General features: G+C 37.5%; 1 protein-coding gene across 2 annotated transcripts in view; it reads right to left on the bottom strand.

The window, feature by feature from the left end:
- LOC146002416 (uncharacterized) overlaps positions 1-17,692 on the bottom strand; it is a 167,531-nt gene that overhangs the window by 66,556 nt on the left and 83,283 nt on the right. For both annotated transcript variants that reach the window (XR_014443703.1, XM_083140238.1), the window contains exon 2: positions 357-509. Coding sequence is in view for 1 of the 2 variants with exons in the window: in XM_083140238.1 (XP_082996364.1) it covers positions 357-495 (139 nt within the window). In the remaining variant the exon portion in view is untranslated. The remainder of the gene's footprint in view (positions 1-356; positions 510-17,692) is intronic.

Raw genomic sequence — 17,692 nt, 5'->3', positions numbered from 1 at the left:
ACAGCAGCTAATGAAGTACCTCTTCGTGCATCCTCTGTACTTTTTGATGCACAACAAAGTGCATGATTACAAGTTTATGCACGTTAATGTGTTACTGGATTTAAAAAAAATACATATTTGTGTCAATTCTCACATTTTGCGTGAAGTTGAGCCAAATGGGAATTAACTCCCCTCGGAGTTCGCCACCGCCTTTAACTTTTAAAATTTCTGGAGGTTTAGCAATAAATACCTTTAGCATTTTTTTAGTTTTCTTGAAATTTACGTTTCTAATTTTCTTTGATTTCTTCGCACACTGCTGGATAATCGATGAAAAAGAGTGGCATTCGATATTAATATCACAAGATAAAAGCACTCACCTATAAACGCACTAGCCGCCGGGTTGACAACAACTTCGTGCGTTTGGAGCTGACACTGCTCCGATTGTAGCGATCTCACCATCCGGACTATGAGGAAAATGAACCATAGTTTCATCAAACAAACGCCAGGTAGCAGCATGGTCTTCGAAGAATCTGAAAAGAAAGAATGGAACGATTAGTACGAAGGCCGAAACTCTGTAGCAAATAGACTATATTATTTGATACTAATCGCATAATATCAAACATAAGAAATTATGAAGATCTAAATTCGGGTAGAGGAGTTAAACTACTTTTGTATAATTGCCAATTACGTATGTACTTGTTTGAAGAAAGTAAGATCTTGAAGTGTTTTACGAACAGTGCAATTCCAAGTTATTGCTCGGCAAATTGCCCATGATCATTTTCATTAATTTTTCTCTTTCATACTGCGTGTTTTTAAGGAATTGAATCTTACGTCTGGTGGTGCAGATTCCGTCAGCAGCTTGTTTGGCTTTTTGTTTCAATTCAAGAACTCTTATTGTGTGAAACAAAGATAATAAAAATGGCGAGGCACAATTTGCTTCGTAATACTTATGCACCCCACTCTACAACACCGATAAACTTTCACAGCCTGTAGAACTCTGGTCCGAAACTCAGTCCCTTGGACGAGCAACTATATAATTTTAGTAATCCCGGTAATATACATAGTAATAAATATTTCTAATTATGATTAAATAATAAAAATAAATCCTTCACCATATAATTTTTGTTTGTATCACAATGTACCGGGTGGCCAGAATTAAAGTTACCCAACTCAGAGCCTTCTGTAGCCTGTTTGAGGCATCGTAGAAATCTGAAATTTGGTGAATCCACTATGCAGACCATGGGGAAGAGGATAGCGATTTATAATAATAATAATAATAATAATAATAATAATAATAATAATAATAATAATAAAACAACTTCAATTTTCCTCCACCAGGTTGAAATGTGGCGCTGTACTTCCATGATAGGTTCTAATAATGACGTAAACTGCTCCAATTGGTTATGGATTTGCCTTTACCTTACAATCTTGCAATAAACGAGAGATTATTTTCTCGCAACTTCCAGCCACTAACAAATGTATTTCTAATTAATAACTCAACTAAATCACTTAACGTGATTATTTGTACAACCCATCATGGAAGTACAGCGCCACATTTCAACCTGGTGGCGGAAAATTGCTATATATATATTTTTTAATCACCATCCTCTTCCCCATGGTCTGCATAGTGGATTCACCAAATTTCAGAGTTCTACGATGCCTCAAACAGGCTACAGAAGGCTCTGAGTTGGGTAACTTTAATTCTGGCCACCCGGTATCATTGAAAAGAACCATATTTAGGTAACAATTGTTTCCACTTGCATATTAAACTGTTCACATTTTACCAAATCTACAAGATACAGAAAGTATTGCACTTCGTGGCTAGAAACTTGCACTCGATTTCATGTCACTAACTTATCGATATTTGAAATAATGTCCTTTGAACATGCTGTTTTCCAAAGTGAACATTAGGGACCGTTACCTAATATATTCCTTTCGACGATATCAATGATGTTGATGATATCGATGATAATATCCCCCCCCCCCAGTTAACAAAATTCTCATCAAGCATAGAATATTCTCAATCACTGTATTTTCTCTCTATGTTAATCCATGTACAAGCATCCTCCACATTTCCTCCTGGGCAAAACACACCCCGCCCCAAGCTAGGAATTTTCACATTGACCACCCGGTGGAGGCACAAGTGATTCGGATCCCATTTTAAACTGTAGGTCCAGCCTCGATTAGCCTTACTGTGCATAAAGTGGACTTAAAACACAAAATCAATCAATCAATCAATTACACATTGACCACTTGGTGGGGGAGGGTAGATTTCACATCTTGCCCTGCAGTCATCAAAACTCACATTTGACTTTTATTATTATTAATGTTTTACAAATCATAAGATTGAAATTGAATTGAAAATACTGTGGCGTTGTTGTCAAGTTCAGAGTTGAGTCCACTAGTTTAATAGAAATTCGACTTCCTTTCTATAAACAACTATCATATTGTTGAAATGTCTATGTCTTTTGGTACGTACTATTCCATGATCAAATATAGACCACTTAATCTGCGTCCGTCCACGGGCGCCCTTGCTAATATAGTTACATTCTTTGTAAATAGGCCTGTTACTTATAAAGAGAAATTATTTTGCTAAGCATTACTATGTTCATATTATGTTTCATATCTGTGAATACTTGTAGAAAGGTGATTTATTTTTATCTTGTATCAATCATTCGGGCTGCAAAACAGTTGGCGCCGTAATGCAAGTTTGAGGGCACTCTTGTAGAGGACATCAAAGACAGTAACTTTTCTTAATAGCGTTTTAGTTGTTGAAGCCTCGTTTCGACACTAAGACAGATTTATCGTAAAGGAGGAGCTCAAATAAACACCTTATAGCCAAGCACGTGTTGCTAGAAATCCATTTCGGGGGGGGGGGGGATCCGACTGTCTCAATAATAATAATAACAAATAATAATACTAATTATTTTATATTAAATTAATATTAATTAATATTTAAATTAATTGATATTGTTTTATTATTACTGAATAGGTAAAATGATGGTAAGAGATGTATATATCTAGCTTACGTGTAGTTAAGATCGCCAAAATTCATATAAAAACAACTGACCTGGCAAGCAAATTAATGTCAGATGAAAAAAAATTGAATTCTTATTGAATAACAAAGAAAGGAGTTAGATCCAATTGTAATAGGCAAAAATAATTGTACTTTTAATTGCCTATTACAATTGACGAAAAATTAAAGTTACTGATTAATATGCATATTATCATAGAAAATAATATAGAATGGTCTTTATTTAAGCAGGCGTGTTTCGGCCTCATGGATCGTTCTTACAACCAAGTATAGTACTGTACATAAATCTTTGGAACTGTCCTTCAAAGACATATGATCCCAATTCCTCGCCTTCCAATAAGTTCAGAGAAAATTAATAATAATCGATTATGTAACAAATGCTAAACAATTAAATTTTGATTATTTAATTTAAGTACTTGGTAAATCTTTCGGAGGGGGTCGGATCCCCTGGATCCCCCTCTTAAATACGTCCGTGCTTATAGCATTCTTTACCTACGCCAATGACGGCAAACCAATTCAGCAGTCAACAAACATTTGACGTAGTCTGTGGTAAAGACTCAAAATTACACCTGTCGGGACATTTTTGCGCGGCTTGCAAATATTTTAACAGGCGAAAGTATGTCACGATTTTCAGAAACTGCAAAAAAAGAACAACCGATTTTTCCTTTCGCGTCCCGATCGCAATTTTTCTCACAGGATTTTTCCCAAACGGCTCCTTCGTGAGAAATCTTTAGCGAACATCTCTTTTTCAATGTAGGCCGCCTTCATTGGTTATCTTGCGTGTAACTCTTAAACCAATCCCATTTGACACTAATAGGCAGGATATCGCTGCATATTTGAACGTTAACCTTGACTTACGTGTGTGCGTGTGTACCCATTCCTCTTTGTGCGAAAATTGAAGATAATGTTGCTAACTTCTCATTCAAATAAAATCATTATCTTAAGAGAATTCATTGTGAACGATATTGAAAATAATGTTGAAGAAGGCAGGCACAGAAATATATCTCGCAGGAGCCTCAAAGACTAACCAGGTATATCACATTAAATAAATAATATTAATTATTGTTATTATTATTATTGCATGATATAAAATGTGACATATAATAGAAATTAGGATGGACCGATATGTCTTTTTGTCGATACAGATTAAGTATAGTACTTTTATGCAAATCGAAAAATATTTAATTTATTTCCCATATCTAAATCGTTGTTCGATGTCGACAGGAATATTTGTACTACTAGTTGAACCACATGTAAGCCATTTTTAACAACTGAAAAGCGGATGATGAAATAATTATTATTGCATATGTAGTGGTGGAAGAAGAATATTTGACACATTTTTTATGTTTACTCATAGTTGAAAATTGTTGAAGGGACTGTTAACACTTGAAAGAAAAAATGCCACTCTTGTTTTGATACTTTAAAGAATGGAAAGGAAGCATTTTCGTAATTTAGGCAGTTCAAAACAGAATTTTGTCATTTTCGTCCATTTTCATGAATTCAAAAATAGCCATTCCCCATTCCATTTCAGTTGGAAATTAGCGATTTAAAAGAACACCATTTTCAAGTATGGGTTTAAAACCATTTGAAAGTTATTTTTAGCATTAAAATGCTTACTTCAGCCATTAAGAAGAAGAGAAACTTCTCATTCCATGTTTAAAGTGGAGTAATCACGTCAAACGTGAATTAAAATGTTAAAAAAGCTTTTGTTTTGTGCAGAAACCCTTCGGCTATCTTGCCGTGGGGGGAAGCTTTCCTTTACAAGTGCAGTTTAAGTAACTGGTTGCGTGCAAGGTTGGGCAGGCGTTTCGCAAGAGAACAAGATAAGGCGAAAACAATAATAAGAAAGGGGATTAGCAAGGACAGGTTGTCTCTTGAAGCACAGATGTTGAGATTGTTGTTGCACAAAATCTGTGCACATCATACTGTCATAGCAAAATAAAAAGTCAACTGGTGTCATCAGCAGGGTGCAACTTGTTGCCAATTAACCTTTTTTTGTTCCTTTGTACAGTGGCGTCTCGTGGCCTCAAATTTGGCCGGGGATTATTTTTTAAAGAATTTAAAATATAATGACGATTCACATGAATTACAAAAAATAGGTATTTTTTTCTTCTAGACTACAAAACTGGACTTACTTTTTTGAAAGAATTTAAAATGTAATGACAAATTACATGAATTACAAAAAAACGGGTATTTATCTTCTTCTAAACTACAAAACTGGACTTATTTTTTTAAAGAATTTAAAATATAATGACAAGTCACATGATTACAAAAGAAACAGGTATTGTTGTGAAACATACCTTTCTACGAACGTTGACTCCTGTTCTTCTGCTCAGCAAATTTTGTTATTACTTTTTCGTTGAAGCCCTCTATGTTTGAAATGTATTCTATCTCTATTGTAAGCAAGTGCCAAGGCATTTGGTCTGTCTTGTCCCATTGCATTTCTTAAGCAGGTTTTAATACGCTTCAATGTGCTGAAACATCGTTCAGATTCAGCTGTTGCCACTGGAGTAATTAAAACTATGTTTGTCATTTTTACTGTTTTTGAAAAGGTACCCTCTAAATAATTTTAAATAAAAAATGAATGCAATCTACTGATAGAGTTTATGTTTTTCAACTCTTCACTACAATAAAGAACACGAAGTTCCCTCTTCTATGAAGGGATAATAAATCTGGGAAGATGCCTCTGTTTAAAGATTGTTCTCTTTCATTATGTCCTCGTAGAGCAAGTTCATGTCGACCACAGAATTTTAAGCAATCTATAATTCTATTTAATATATGCCTATTTTTCCGGACAAATTCATTGTGTCTTGTAATTGACAGCCTATGTCCTTCATCAATTTGTGTTCGAACATCAACCCTGCCAAACTCACTCAAACATAGCGAATGAAAGCCACCAAAACACTACAGAACAACACGCGAGATCGAACGCGACGCAACGGAGCTAGCCCCGAATCAGCACTCAAATCCATTGCACTCTCCCCTCCTCTCTCTCCGCTAGCACGTGACCTTCACTGTAGCGTAGGTGGGTATAGGCCACGCCTTCCTTTGCGATGTGCCCCGGAAAACGATAATTGACATCAATGCCGCTTGGAGCGCTGTCGTATCCATTGCAACAGACGATGAATTTACGTGGATAAAAATCGCCTTTTAAAAGACTGTGTGATAGTTATGCGTTATGGTGATTGATAATTACGTGAATACGTCCGTTTTTCTTTAGGGGCTAAGCCCCGAAAGCCCCAAGGGACGAGACGCCACTGCCTTTGTATTATAGTAAATTGAGGCTTTAATGTTTTTAATTTGTTTTAATGTTGTTTTGAGAGTGTTTTTATAAGGTCTATAAATGACTGTTTTGCAATTTTTTCTTATTATTCCTGTTTTGTTTTCGTGGCTCTTTCTTTGCATTCATTGTTTATAATCTCTACAGAAACTGCAGCGCAACTCTGTAGGAATTCCAGATGTTTTGGAAAGGTGCAACACAACGACCCAGTCAACGTACTGACTTCAACTACTGTTCATTAACTTCCTGTGAAGTGAAAATAATTTTGTTGTCAATTTAAGGGAGTTTTAATAGATAATAGAACAAAATTTAGGCTGCTATGTAAAATTTAGGGGTTAAAAACACTTAGTGAAATTGATTTTTATCTATACTGTGACAATGTAGTTGTTTTTACTTTAAATTTTTAAACAAACTCAGTAGGAGGTAGGGTCCAAATGGAAATTACCCTCTTGCCCTACGGACCAGTACCCTCCCCCCTCTTCTGTCGCGCAGGATATTCAGTGTATGGCTTCAATGTCGCCGTTATTTTAGGGGATTTGGTGAAGTTCGGGCGTTCAGGGCTGTGATGCTGATCACATCACGACCGGATCAAGAAAGCGTGGGGCGTTACCCGCACACCCCCTATACGCCTTCATGGCGTGGTGCTAAGCACAGGGGAGCACTTTATCTTTTTTATCAACATATTCAATTTCACATTAATAATGGAAAACAAGCACACAAACTATTTTTGAAAGAGAGAAAATGCTTGATAAATGCATTCCAAATATAATTCTTTTTTACATTATCATGTATAACTTTCATGCACGATATATGTTTCACATATATGCAACATGGAGCGACGTGGACACTAAATTGTGTAGGTATTCAAAGTTTATTTAATACATATAATATACAACATATATTATTTAAATAAATTACACGCTCCATTTCCTCAAAACAATTATTCATGCATTGAAATCAAAATCAATTAAGACTAGTCTAATTTCGCTGTCTGGAAATTTACAATGCATTACAGAGAACGACGACAAATTGCGAGCGAAGCGAGCGAGAAAATTTTTGGATCCACTTTTTTTTAATCAATATTGATTTAATAGGGGCAAATAATTTCACGAGACGCCAATGCATTGTGTCTTTTACAACTTTTGTGCCTCCCCGATAGTGTAGTAGTAACATCGTCGCCTCGTGAACAATGAATCCCGGGTTCGATACCCGGTGGAGGCACATGGCACAGTGGTTCGGATCCCACTTTAAGCTGTAGGTCCAGTCCCGATTAGCCTCTCTGTGTATAAAGTGGACTTAAAACCACAAATCAATCAATCAAATTTACAACTTCTTTTCATTTAGATCGTTCGGCGCCCAAGGCAGACTCCCTGCCCCTAGCTACGGTTATGAACTTGATAAAACTTAGAAAAACAGGCATTGCGAGCGAAGTGAGCAAGAACATTTTACGAAAAGTATTTTTATTTGCATAAAATTTGAAGTTGTGGGCAGTAATTGCCCCCTGCAGGTGCACTTTGCTGTCAATGTTTGCACTCCTTGCCCCCCCCTTAGAACTCATTTCGGTCCAAGGTTGGGGGGGGCAATCCCCCCTGCACCCTGTGGTTGCGCCACTGCTTCAAACAAAAGCTCATCGTTTTCAGTCTGTAATTAGAGTTCTGTGATTTCTGCCGTCAACCGTATTTTGACACTGAACAAGTCCAGTTGACGCATGCGCACTTGTGTCCACTGTTTCGGTTAAGGCAACAGGACTGTGATAATATCGAGGTCCACTAACATTAAACACCGTGTCTCGTATGGAAAGAACATTTTTAGGATCAGGTTCTTCCAATCGGTTTCTGATTGAGTAACTCGTGGTCAATGAAATGAGTCCATCGTTACTCTGTTGCAAACACAAGACCTGTATATACATATATTGCATGTCGTATATCTCAAGACTGAAGTTCACGACTATTTTTTGTAGTAGATTCCAACTGATCTTTCGATGTTTTACCACCGTAAATCTAGAGGTCCAGTTCAACTCCTAAAAAGGGGAAATACTAAGTTTGGTTGAATACATTAGTCACTGTTAGTTGGCAAATATCAGCTACTTTCTTGTTGAATCTTTGGGCTGAAGCCGCATTTATTTCAAAGTCCAAAAAAGGAGTGTTTACTATTTGACTATCTGTGTACGTATATATTAATTTAATTCTTTTTTTAAAAATTGTATCCAGCCAAAAAAGAAAACATACACAAAATATCATTATATTTGGTCGCATGAAGCCTCAAAGAGAAAATCCTGGCTACGTTGAAGTTTTTTTTTTCAGTTAGGTACCAGAGATTCTGACCATCCTGGCTTTGTTTCCAGAAGCTACTACACTGACATACAAGTCAATAACAAAAATGGGAAGACAAGGTACTTGAGGTAAATGTTAATTTCTTGTAAAACTGTGTGGAATGGATAGCTAGCTAACTATTCACCCCTTCGCAATATCAATGATATATACGCTATACTGTAGTATTTTTATATATTTTTTTAAACTAAAGAGCCCCCAATATAGAACTACGCTACGCCACTGCCCTGAAACAACACCTTCCGCTACGCCACTGCTTAGAAGGCCGGCTCAGGTCTTTCTTGTAAAGGCGTGATCACCTACAGCAATCTGCGTGCGGCAAGAAAGTGAATTCTTATTTAGTATTTATGCGTGCAAAACAGATGCTTTGCTATGCAGCTCGACCCTGCAATTATGTTATTTGAAGAAAGGAAATATGCCACATGGTAGTTCCAAACTTTCTCACCGTGGCGCTGTGAACCTTTCCATCATGCCACGACATAGAGATTAAATTTCGTGACCTTGTATTTGCACAGGGTCAGAAGGCATCACGGTGACCTCTAAAACCAGTTTCGCTGGTGAGAGGAACTGCGGATCGCTTAGCCACACCTTCACGTGACATTTCCGTCCAGCATTTATGTTACAGTAATAACAACCGTGCAAAAAAAATAATTAAGACTGTGTACTACACCTTGAAGTAAGTTTTCATTCTTACATCTAGTAGTGGAAAATACACATTTAAGCCGATCTTAGAAGATACTTAATTCTTTCTTGAATTCAGGATGAAAATTTCTTCCAAACTTAATTCCTTCCTTCGTTGGTCGAAGTTGAGACAACCCTTAAAACCTTCCTGAATCACCTATAATTTTCGGGCCTTCTGGTGTATGGTAACGCTGTCAGTTCGTAGTCAAGGGTTCCCGGGTTCGGTCCTCGGTTCAGAACTGTAGATCCAGTCCCAACTAACCTAACTTTTGATTTTGTCCATTTGATGCACATATAGGCTAATTGGGACTGTACCAGCAGTTTAAAGTGAGATCCGAAACACTACAGTATGTAACATTGTTATTCGTACACATAGAATTTCCGAGGAAAAAATGTCATATCTACTAGCAAATATAATCATTTTCATATGTACCTGGAAATTAATGTTAATAAAGGTTTCAAAAACAAATGTCAATAAAAATGTGTGTTCAAAGTATATAAACAGAGCATATAATTTGTGTGAAAAGAGAAAAACACGCTGTTTCATGCAACATTGTTATTCGTACAGTCAAGAGTTTCAATCTCCTCGCATACAGCGCCACCGCTATTCGGGCGATTTCGTGCAGTTTGCAACTTCGTAACAAGTTTGAATATGCAGGCGCGCTCTCCGTCAAGCTGAATGCTGGGGTAGGTATTGTTGCAGGCCTATCGTCTATCTATCAGCGTGTTCGAAATGGGCAAGGTGAAGGAATTTAGTTCCGATCTGAAGGATGTTATTATAAATTTGGCCCTTAGAGGGTATTCTTTAAGAAAAATTGGACAAACAGTCAATAAATCACACTCCACAGTTCAATACAAAGTAAACAAATTTAGAGAGAAAGATTCAACACAGAATGTGCCGAGAAAACCAAAAGAGACACGGTTGAATAAACGTGATGAACGCTTTATTTTAAAAAGAGTGCGAGAAAACCCCCGACTAAATGTTCCTCAGTTACGACCGTTAGTAGAAATGTTGCTGGTAAGACGATGTCCGATCAAACTGTCCGACGTGCCTTGTGGAAGCATGGATATCATGGCAGAATACCACGAAAGAGGCCGTATGTAAATAAGGTGAATCGCAGAAATAGACTTTCATTCGCGAAAGAGCACATCCACAAGTACCAGGAATTTTGGGATAGTGTCATATGGTCAGACGAGTCCAAGATTAATATATACGGGTCAGATGGGATAAATAGGGTCTGGAGAAAATCAAATATAGACAATGATCACATTAGCACAGATCCAACAGTTAAACACGGTGGTGGGTCATTAATGATTTGGGTCTGTATGTCATCCAAAGGTGTTGGTACCATCCAGTTTATTGATGGTATCATGGATGCATATGTCTATTTGGACATATCGAAGAACAATGTAAAGCAGAGTGCCCAAAAAATGGACATTCCGGCCATCTACAGATTCCAACAAGTTAATGACAGTAAGCATAAGTTAACATGAGTTAACATGAATTGACTAATATGGAATGTGCCCTAACTACTACAAACACCAGCTCAAAGTCCAGACTTAAATCCCATTGAGCATTTATGGGCTATTTTGAAAAGGCGAGTCCATAAAGCAGACGCCAAGTCCAAACAAGAGTTGAAAACTGTTGTGAAAGCCGAGTGGAATAAAATAAGCTCTGAAACATGTCGGAAACTGGTTAATTCTATGAAGAACAGGTGTCAAGCAGTAATTAAAGCTCAAGGATACGCTTCAAAGTATTAGAACTGTCAGTCAATTTGCTCTGAATATACTTTTTTATTTTATATTATTAAGTGTACGAATAGAAAAGTTGTACAAAAAATGGCAGGTTTCTCTTTCAGTTTCATTTAATTTATTATTGTCATTGGTTATACAGGATGTGGGTAAGATTTTATGTTCCTCATGATATTAGTTATTGAATTGTAAAGAAACAATTTCGATAGAGTGTATTTCCTTTCAGATATTAAAGCATTTTCTTTGAAAATCCGGGTGTACGAATAAGAATGTTACATACTGTATGTGCCTCCACCTGGTATCCAAGCGTAGACCTATTGATTACAAGGCGACCACGTTACTACCACGCCATCTCAGAGGTCCTCAGCTGGTTTGTTGAGTGGCACGAGTAACCAGAAGACAAAAGTGGCATTACGAAGAAGAAGAAGAGGCGCACTTAAAGATTGAGAATCACGATCTTATTTCCTACTAACACATGTCCCTATTCCCACAGGCCAAGCCATTATTTCTGCCTGCGAGCCCTGGATGTGACGTCAGATGCAGACTTGATGTCGCCCGACACGAAAAAGAGGCAAAACGGGAGGAAAAGTAGTATCACAAACTTTCACATTCCAAATTGCAAGACCAGTTTGCTCCTTTTATTTTGATCGTAAAATCACGGAAGAAACCGCTTTAATTAATTATCGTCCTATCTGCGATTGAAAGTATACGAATTTGTGACGTCATACATTTGAATGCTCATCTAGGATAGGCAGACAATGGATCATGTTAGTGGTGACGTCACTAGCAAACAACTGATCAAGAATAGTCCAAACAAACCCGTCACATGTTGTTCTCCTATGCGATAGCATAGAATTTTCCATTTGTGACAACAGTTATGAAGCAAAATTCTGCTGTGCATCGTACATCCATGTAAAGATGAGATTTCGTAGAATACTTTGATGTATTACACACACCTTACAGATCTTAAGGTAAAGAATAACGGGAATAAGGAAATCATGCATCTTTAAAGAAGGTATGATTGGTGCTACAACTGTTTTAAGCATTGCCATTGGCTGGTAGCTTTTTGGGGTGTAGTAATAGTCTGTAGTGGGTTCTCTTAGAAGAAAAAGACGACGAAAAATGGTTGTAGCAGCAATAACGACCTTTAAAGAAAATGTAGCCATTTCGTTTCTGAAGCTCAACTGCTATTCCGATGCAGTGATACCAGCAGCTCCATGAGACAGGTTCGTTTGGACTCAATGTGACGTCACGGGAATATAGTCCATTCCACAAACACAAACTTCACTTTTTTTTTTTACTTTTGTGAACTTTGGTAAATGAGATCCACCCCTTCTTTTTTAAAATAAATATTTCCCTTGATTATTAAAATTAAGCACCCCGTTGAGGTTTGAAATTACAATAGCCAATTAACATGAGAGTAAATACCAACCATAATCCAAGCTGCTGCACTCAAAGACGGAGTGTTCAGCACAGGGCGCTACGACGCCAGAAGACCCAGGTTCAATTTCCGGACTGGTCATGAGTGTCCCTTCATCATTATCATCATATCATCACTCATCATCTTAGCAAAATTTGACCGAAAATAATACTGTTGAATTGTTGTTTTAACGATACATTACAATACTATTATATTCTTTGAAATTTGGCTAATTTCTAACATGATAGTAGTAATAATAGTACAGCTAATAGTAACAGTTCATAATTATTTGTGGTTACGATAAAAGGAATATTTTAGCACCTTTCAATGGGAATTGTACATTTTGATTATGGCAACACTGGCTGAAACCAGGGACGTAGCTAGGTTGATCAGTTCGGGGGGGCCAAATCTAAAATTTGTTCCTATGCAAATATTACCAGACAGTAAAGTTAAACAACTCTGTGTGATGCACCCCCCCCCACACACACACATATATATATATATGTTTATATGTACATTATAATACATTATAATATTGCTACATATATAGTGCATTGGTATATAAAACTACTACGAAGTGTATATAATATATATGTGAATACTGGAGGTCAAATAAACATTAGAGTTCAAGAATTTTCAGGAAGCAAATCAATTTATGAAAGTACTACTATTAAACTATTACTTTACAGTTTTCTTAATGTATTTTACTTTCTGCCTGTCTCAATGACAACTTCTTCTTTTTTATCGAATCTACTGTGGAAGTGCTAAGCTGATTTCTTGACATCTGATAAGTTATTCTGTGCAGGATTTTTCCTATTTAGCTATTCTGGAGAATCCTCCTGTGGACTGCATTATTGTCTGTCAAGATATTTGATATTAAGTTTCCGGAAAGACAAAACTACTACATTTATTTTCAACACAGCTACAAATGCAACCATCATGAGGATTCTTCCAAACCTACAGGTGAAAGATCCTCGCCGATGGTGTAGTGGTAACGTCGTCGCCTTGTAATCAAGGGGTTCCGGGTTCGATATCCGGTGGAGATAATGGCACAGTGGTTCGGATCCCACTTTAAACTGTAGGCCCAGTCCTGATTAGCCTTTCTGTGCATAAAGTGAAGACAACAAATCAAACAAACAAACCTACAGATGAAATCTTACACATATTCATTTTTCAGAATTTACGAAATCTGCTTAGCACTTTCAGAGGAGAGATGTTTTTGAAAATTCCTCTCTGCTGAGACATGCAAAAATCAGTACAACGATTCATTCTTTCAAGCAAGCAATAACAATTTTACTTTCACGAGTCATTATGTAAGTAAACTGCTACATTTTCTTCGTCCTCTTGCATCTGCCCCACCTCCCTCCCCCAAAGCCCTCCTGCCTCTTCACTCAAGTTATTCCTTGCTCGAGGGCACCGAGGTCATTGGACCGTTCTGGTACTTGGCACCCTGGATAGAAGCAAAATCTAGCAGAATGAACAAAATGAATCGGAAACAAAGATTTACTGGGGAAGGGAAAATTTAACCATATTTGCGTATTGCCTTTCAGAAACTGTGCTCTCAAACAGCAGGGGTACAACCCAGGGATAAGTCTTCTCTACCATTTGATTGTCATTTCCTTCCCTTTATCTTCTCCATCTTTCCCTTGTTCCCTTAAAGCAAGAAAGACCGCTCCTTGCAATTTGTCAGGTTCGACAGGTGACGACTGTCCTCTCGCAGGAATATTTTATGACAGGCAGTTCAGAGAGTATTTGGGACGCATTGCCGCCTTTGGTTGTCCGCAACCTTCGCGCCAACATTTGTTGAACAAGCTTGTTGTATTGTCTCCATTCCAGCTTTGTGCTGGTCTTAGGACCGCCTTGTGCCTTGTCAAGACGTTGCTTTCCTGAAGATAGAAGATCGCGTTTTATTCGTATTTCTGGGCCTCCTCGATGGCGCAGTGGTAGCGTCGTTGCCTTGTAATTAAGGGGTCCCGGGTTCGATACCCGGTGGAGGCACATAGTGGTTCGGACCCCACTTTAAACTGTAGGTCCAGTCCCCATTAGCCTTACTGTGCATAAAGTGGACTTAAATCAATAACTCAATCAATCAATCGTATTTCTGGCTGCGAATTTAGGCAGGGACGTAATGATAACAATAATAGGACGTTACAAAATCATATTAATAATAGTAATAATGATGACGCCTTTAACATTGAAATTATTTTCAAATTTAAATTCCAGCAGTATTCCAGCGCAAGCAGCACTTTACATTACGCGAGTGATTTGTAACTCTCCTCCAGACACAAACGTACGCAGGATTTTCTTTCGGAGGGGAGGTGGAGAGAGACAATATAAAATATTTGGTAATTACCACTTTTGGGATTCCTTTTTAAAGTTGTTCAAAGAGAGAAATGGTATCTAGGGTCATTTTAGGGGGTGTGGGGGTTGCACTTACCAATTTGTTTTTTTCCCCGAGTTCTTTACAGATTTCATTTCAAAATTTTGTTTTTCTCAAAGTTTCGGGAGAGTTGTAGCCTCATCAGCTCCCCCATTTGTACACCAATGCCTCGAGATGTAATAGGAAAAATAGGACGCGTGCCACTTTTCTTTCGAAAATCATGCACCTCTAAACTTGCACCCTGCATTATCGCAAAACGACGTTGGTGGTTTTTACAAGTGTCATGAAGACACTGACTTAGGTATTTTCACACTTTGTTTATTTCTGTCTCAGTTCGTGTTATCAGTAGGGAGCGCGTTTATAATAGCCACAAACCATGCTAAATAGACAGGTAAATTGGCGCCAAAAATGACAACTTCAAAAAGCCCAAAAGTAGGTAGTAAATATCAACTTGTTATTACCTTTCTCTTCAGTTCATTTGTGAGTTTTCCTTCATTAATTGCCATTTACTTTTATTCTATGTATATTTTATTTTTCAAATTTTGTACCGCTTTTTTGTTACTTTTAGTTAATCGCAATGTTGACGATTATGAATGACAATTAATAAAGGAAAACTCGCAACCGGCCATCACAATTATATGTAATATGCAGAATATTATTAGCGACTCAAATATTCTGGTTTTTCTTGTTGTTTTTTAACATTCTCAAGAATAAATTCACATTTTTGCTTTATATTGCATATTTCTTATAACGACACGTTCACCACGGCGGGCCTCCCAGGTGTGGTTTACCACGTTCCCTTATAACCAAAGAGTGCCAGGTTCAAGTCCCGATGGAGGCACATTACACAATGGGTCGGAGTCCAATTGACATTATAAATCCAGTTCCAATTAATATATTTGAGCATAAAATGGACTTTAAACTATTTTTGATTACGATGACAAGTTATTGTAATAATGAAAGAAAATAATATCTCCTTCAGGATTCAAACCTAGGACTCAGTTTTACAGAAATTGTAGCCTAATCTCTAGGCCAGTGGTTCCCAAAGTGTGCGCCGCGGCGCCCTGGTAGGCTTACGGGGCCGCCGCGTGATGTTCCAATATTTTCAATGAAATTCAGTCATCGATATGATTGTTCCAAATACATGTTCTTATTTTGTACTTGTTGCATAAAAAATGTTTCTGAATTTTAAATATGTTTATTTTTTAACTTAAGGCAAGCAACGTAAGCACACTAACAGAGCGTTACAAGTGTTAGATAGGGCCTTCCTGGTGGCGTAGTGTTAGAGTTCGCTACCTTGTAATTAAGGGGTCCCGGGTTCGTTACCCGGTGGAGTCACATAGTGGTTCGGATCCCACTTTAAACTGTAGGTCCAGTCCCAATTAGCCTTACTATGCATGGACTTAAAACATCAATTCAGTCAATCAAAGCAAGTACTAGATACGCCTACATTCATTACGTAGGCGCTGTGGAAAAATCTTGAAACACGAAGGGTGCCGTGAAACGAAAATGTTTGGGAACCCCTGCTCTAGACAGTGGAAATAGCTTTGTTCCTTCGTTCGTCAGTGCTGTATATATTTTTTAAAACAATGCAAATATAGGTAAAAATTATTTCTCCGTTCTGCGAGGTATCGGTAGACCGTTAACATCTGCTAGCAATGCCAACAATGCATTAGTGTACATGTTATTATCTCGGCTTCCACTCTCTCCGACATTCATTCTAAACCATGGCATTACTTATTTAATTTATTCCAGTGTTCGTGGTGGAGTGGTAAGCGTAAAGGGCTACGAAATCAGAGATCCCATGTTCAAACCTCCACCAGCCATTGGTGACTCATTCTGTTTGTCTATGCTCCCATCACTTTTCCATCCGTCCATCATTCATCAATCCACATCGACTTGTCGTAAAAATTAACCTACGAGATAGGAAAAAAGGCAAAATAGCCAAAATGGAAACCTATTGAATTTTAGCCGCCTCAGTGGCTGAGCACGTTAGCTCCCGAATTACGATTTTGTCCCCAAATGTTCTATGTCCTCTTCATGCACAAATAGGAGGCCAATCGGGACTGAACGTACAGTTTAAAGTTTGATCAGAACCACTATGTGCGTCCACTAGATATCGAACCAAGGATATATATGGAATTATATGGTGACGACATTACCACTACGCGATGTCCTCCCCTGGACAGGCAGGCGTGTCTTTTGTTACTGTCCATTCATTAATTTCTTGTATCACCGTTACATATCTTTGACGAAAATCAAAGTACATTCAGTGTTCGAATTAAAATGGAGGGGGGTGAGTTTTTAATTTAACTCCTGACCATGTAAAGAATTTACCCTCATAAGTATATTCTAGATCATATTTTGCCATTGCTCAGAATTTGATGCAATCATTTCTTTCAATTTCAAGTAAATGTTACATTAATATCAACATATATATTGTCAGTTTCTGAACTAAATTTTACATTAAAATTAATACTGTTGTTGGTTTGCAAATTACAATATATATTTAATGAGAAAATATTTCCTGATTAATTTGCCTTCCTCTAAGAAAAATAATTCTGATATTAAATAAAAGTCCATTGAGACGAGATCAGTGATTACTGAAACCTTGTACACTAATTGGAAAATTTGTGTTATTTACTTTGAACCCAAGAAATTTATATAAATCAGTCCGTATGTTTTAGATACGGGATTCTTGAAACCCCTCCCCTAGAGAAATTTCTGCCCAACGCAGTTGGCTTTCTGTCAGGTACAGTTCTCAAAATTAAAATAGGGAAGCTGTGAAATTTTTCCCTCACCATTTTTTCAATTTGAACACTGGATACAGACATAC

This window comes from Lepisma saccharinum, chromosome 18 (assembly GCF_977018435.1).
Source record: "Lepisma saccharinum chromosome 18, izLepSacc3.1, whole genome shotgun sequence".
In the NCBI taxonomy this organism is placed as follows: domain Eukaryota; kingdom Metazoa; phylum Arthropoda; class Insecta; order Zygentoma; family Lepismatidae; genus Lepisma; species Lepisma saccharinum.
This window is presented reverse-complemented; position numbering and strand designations above follow the sequence as displayed.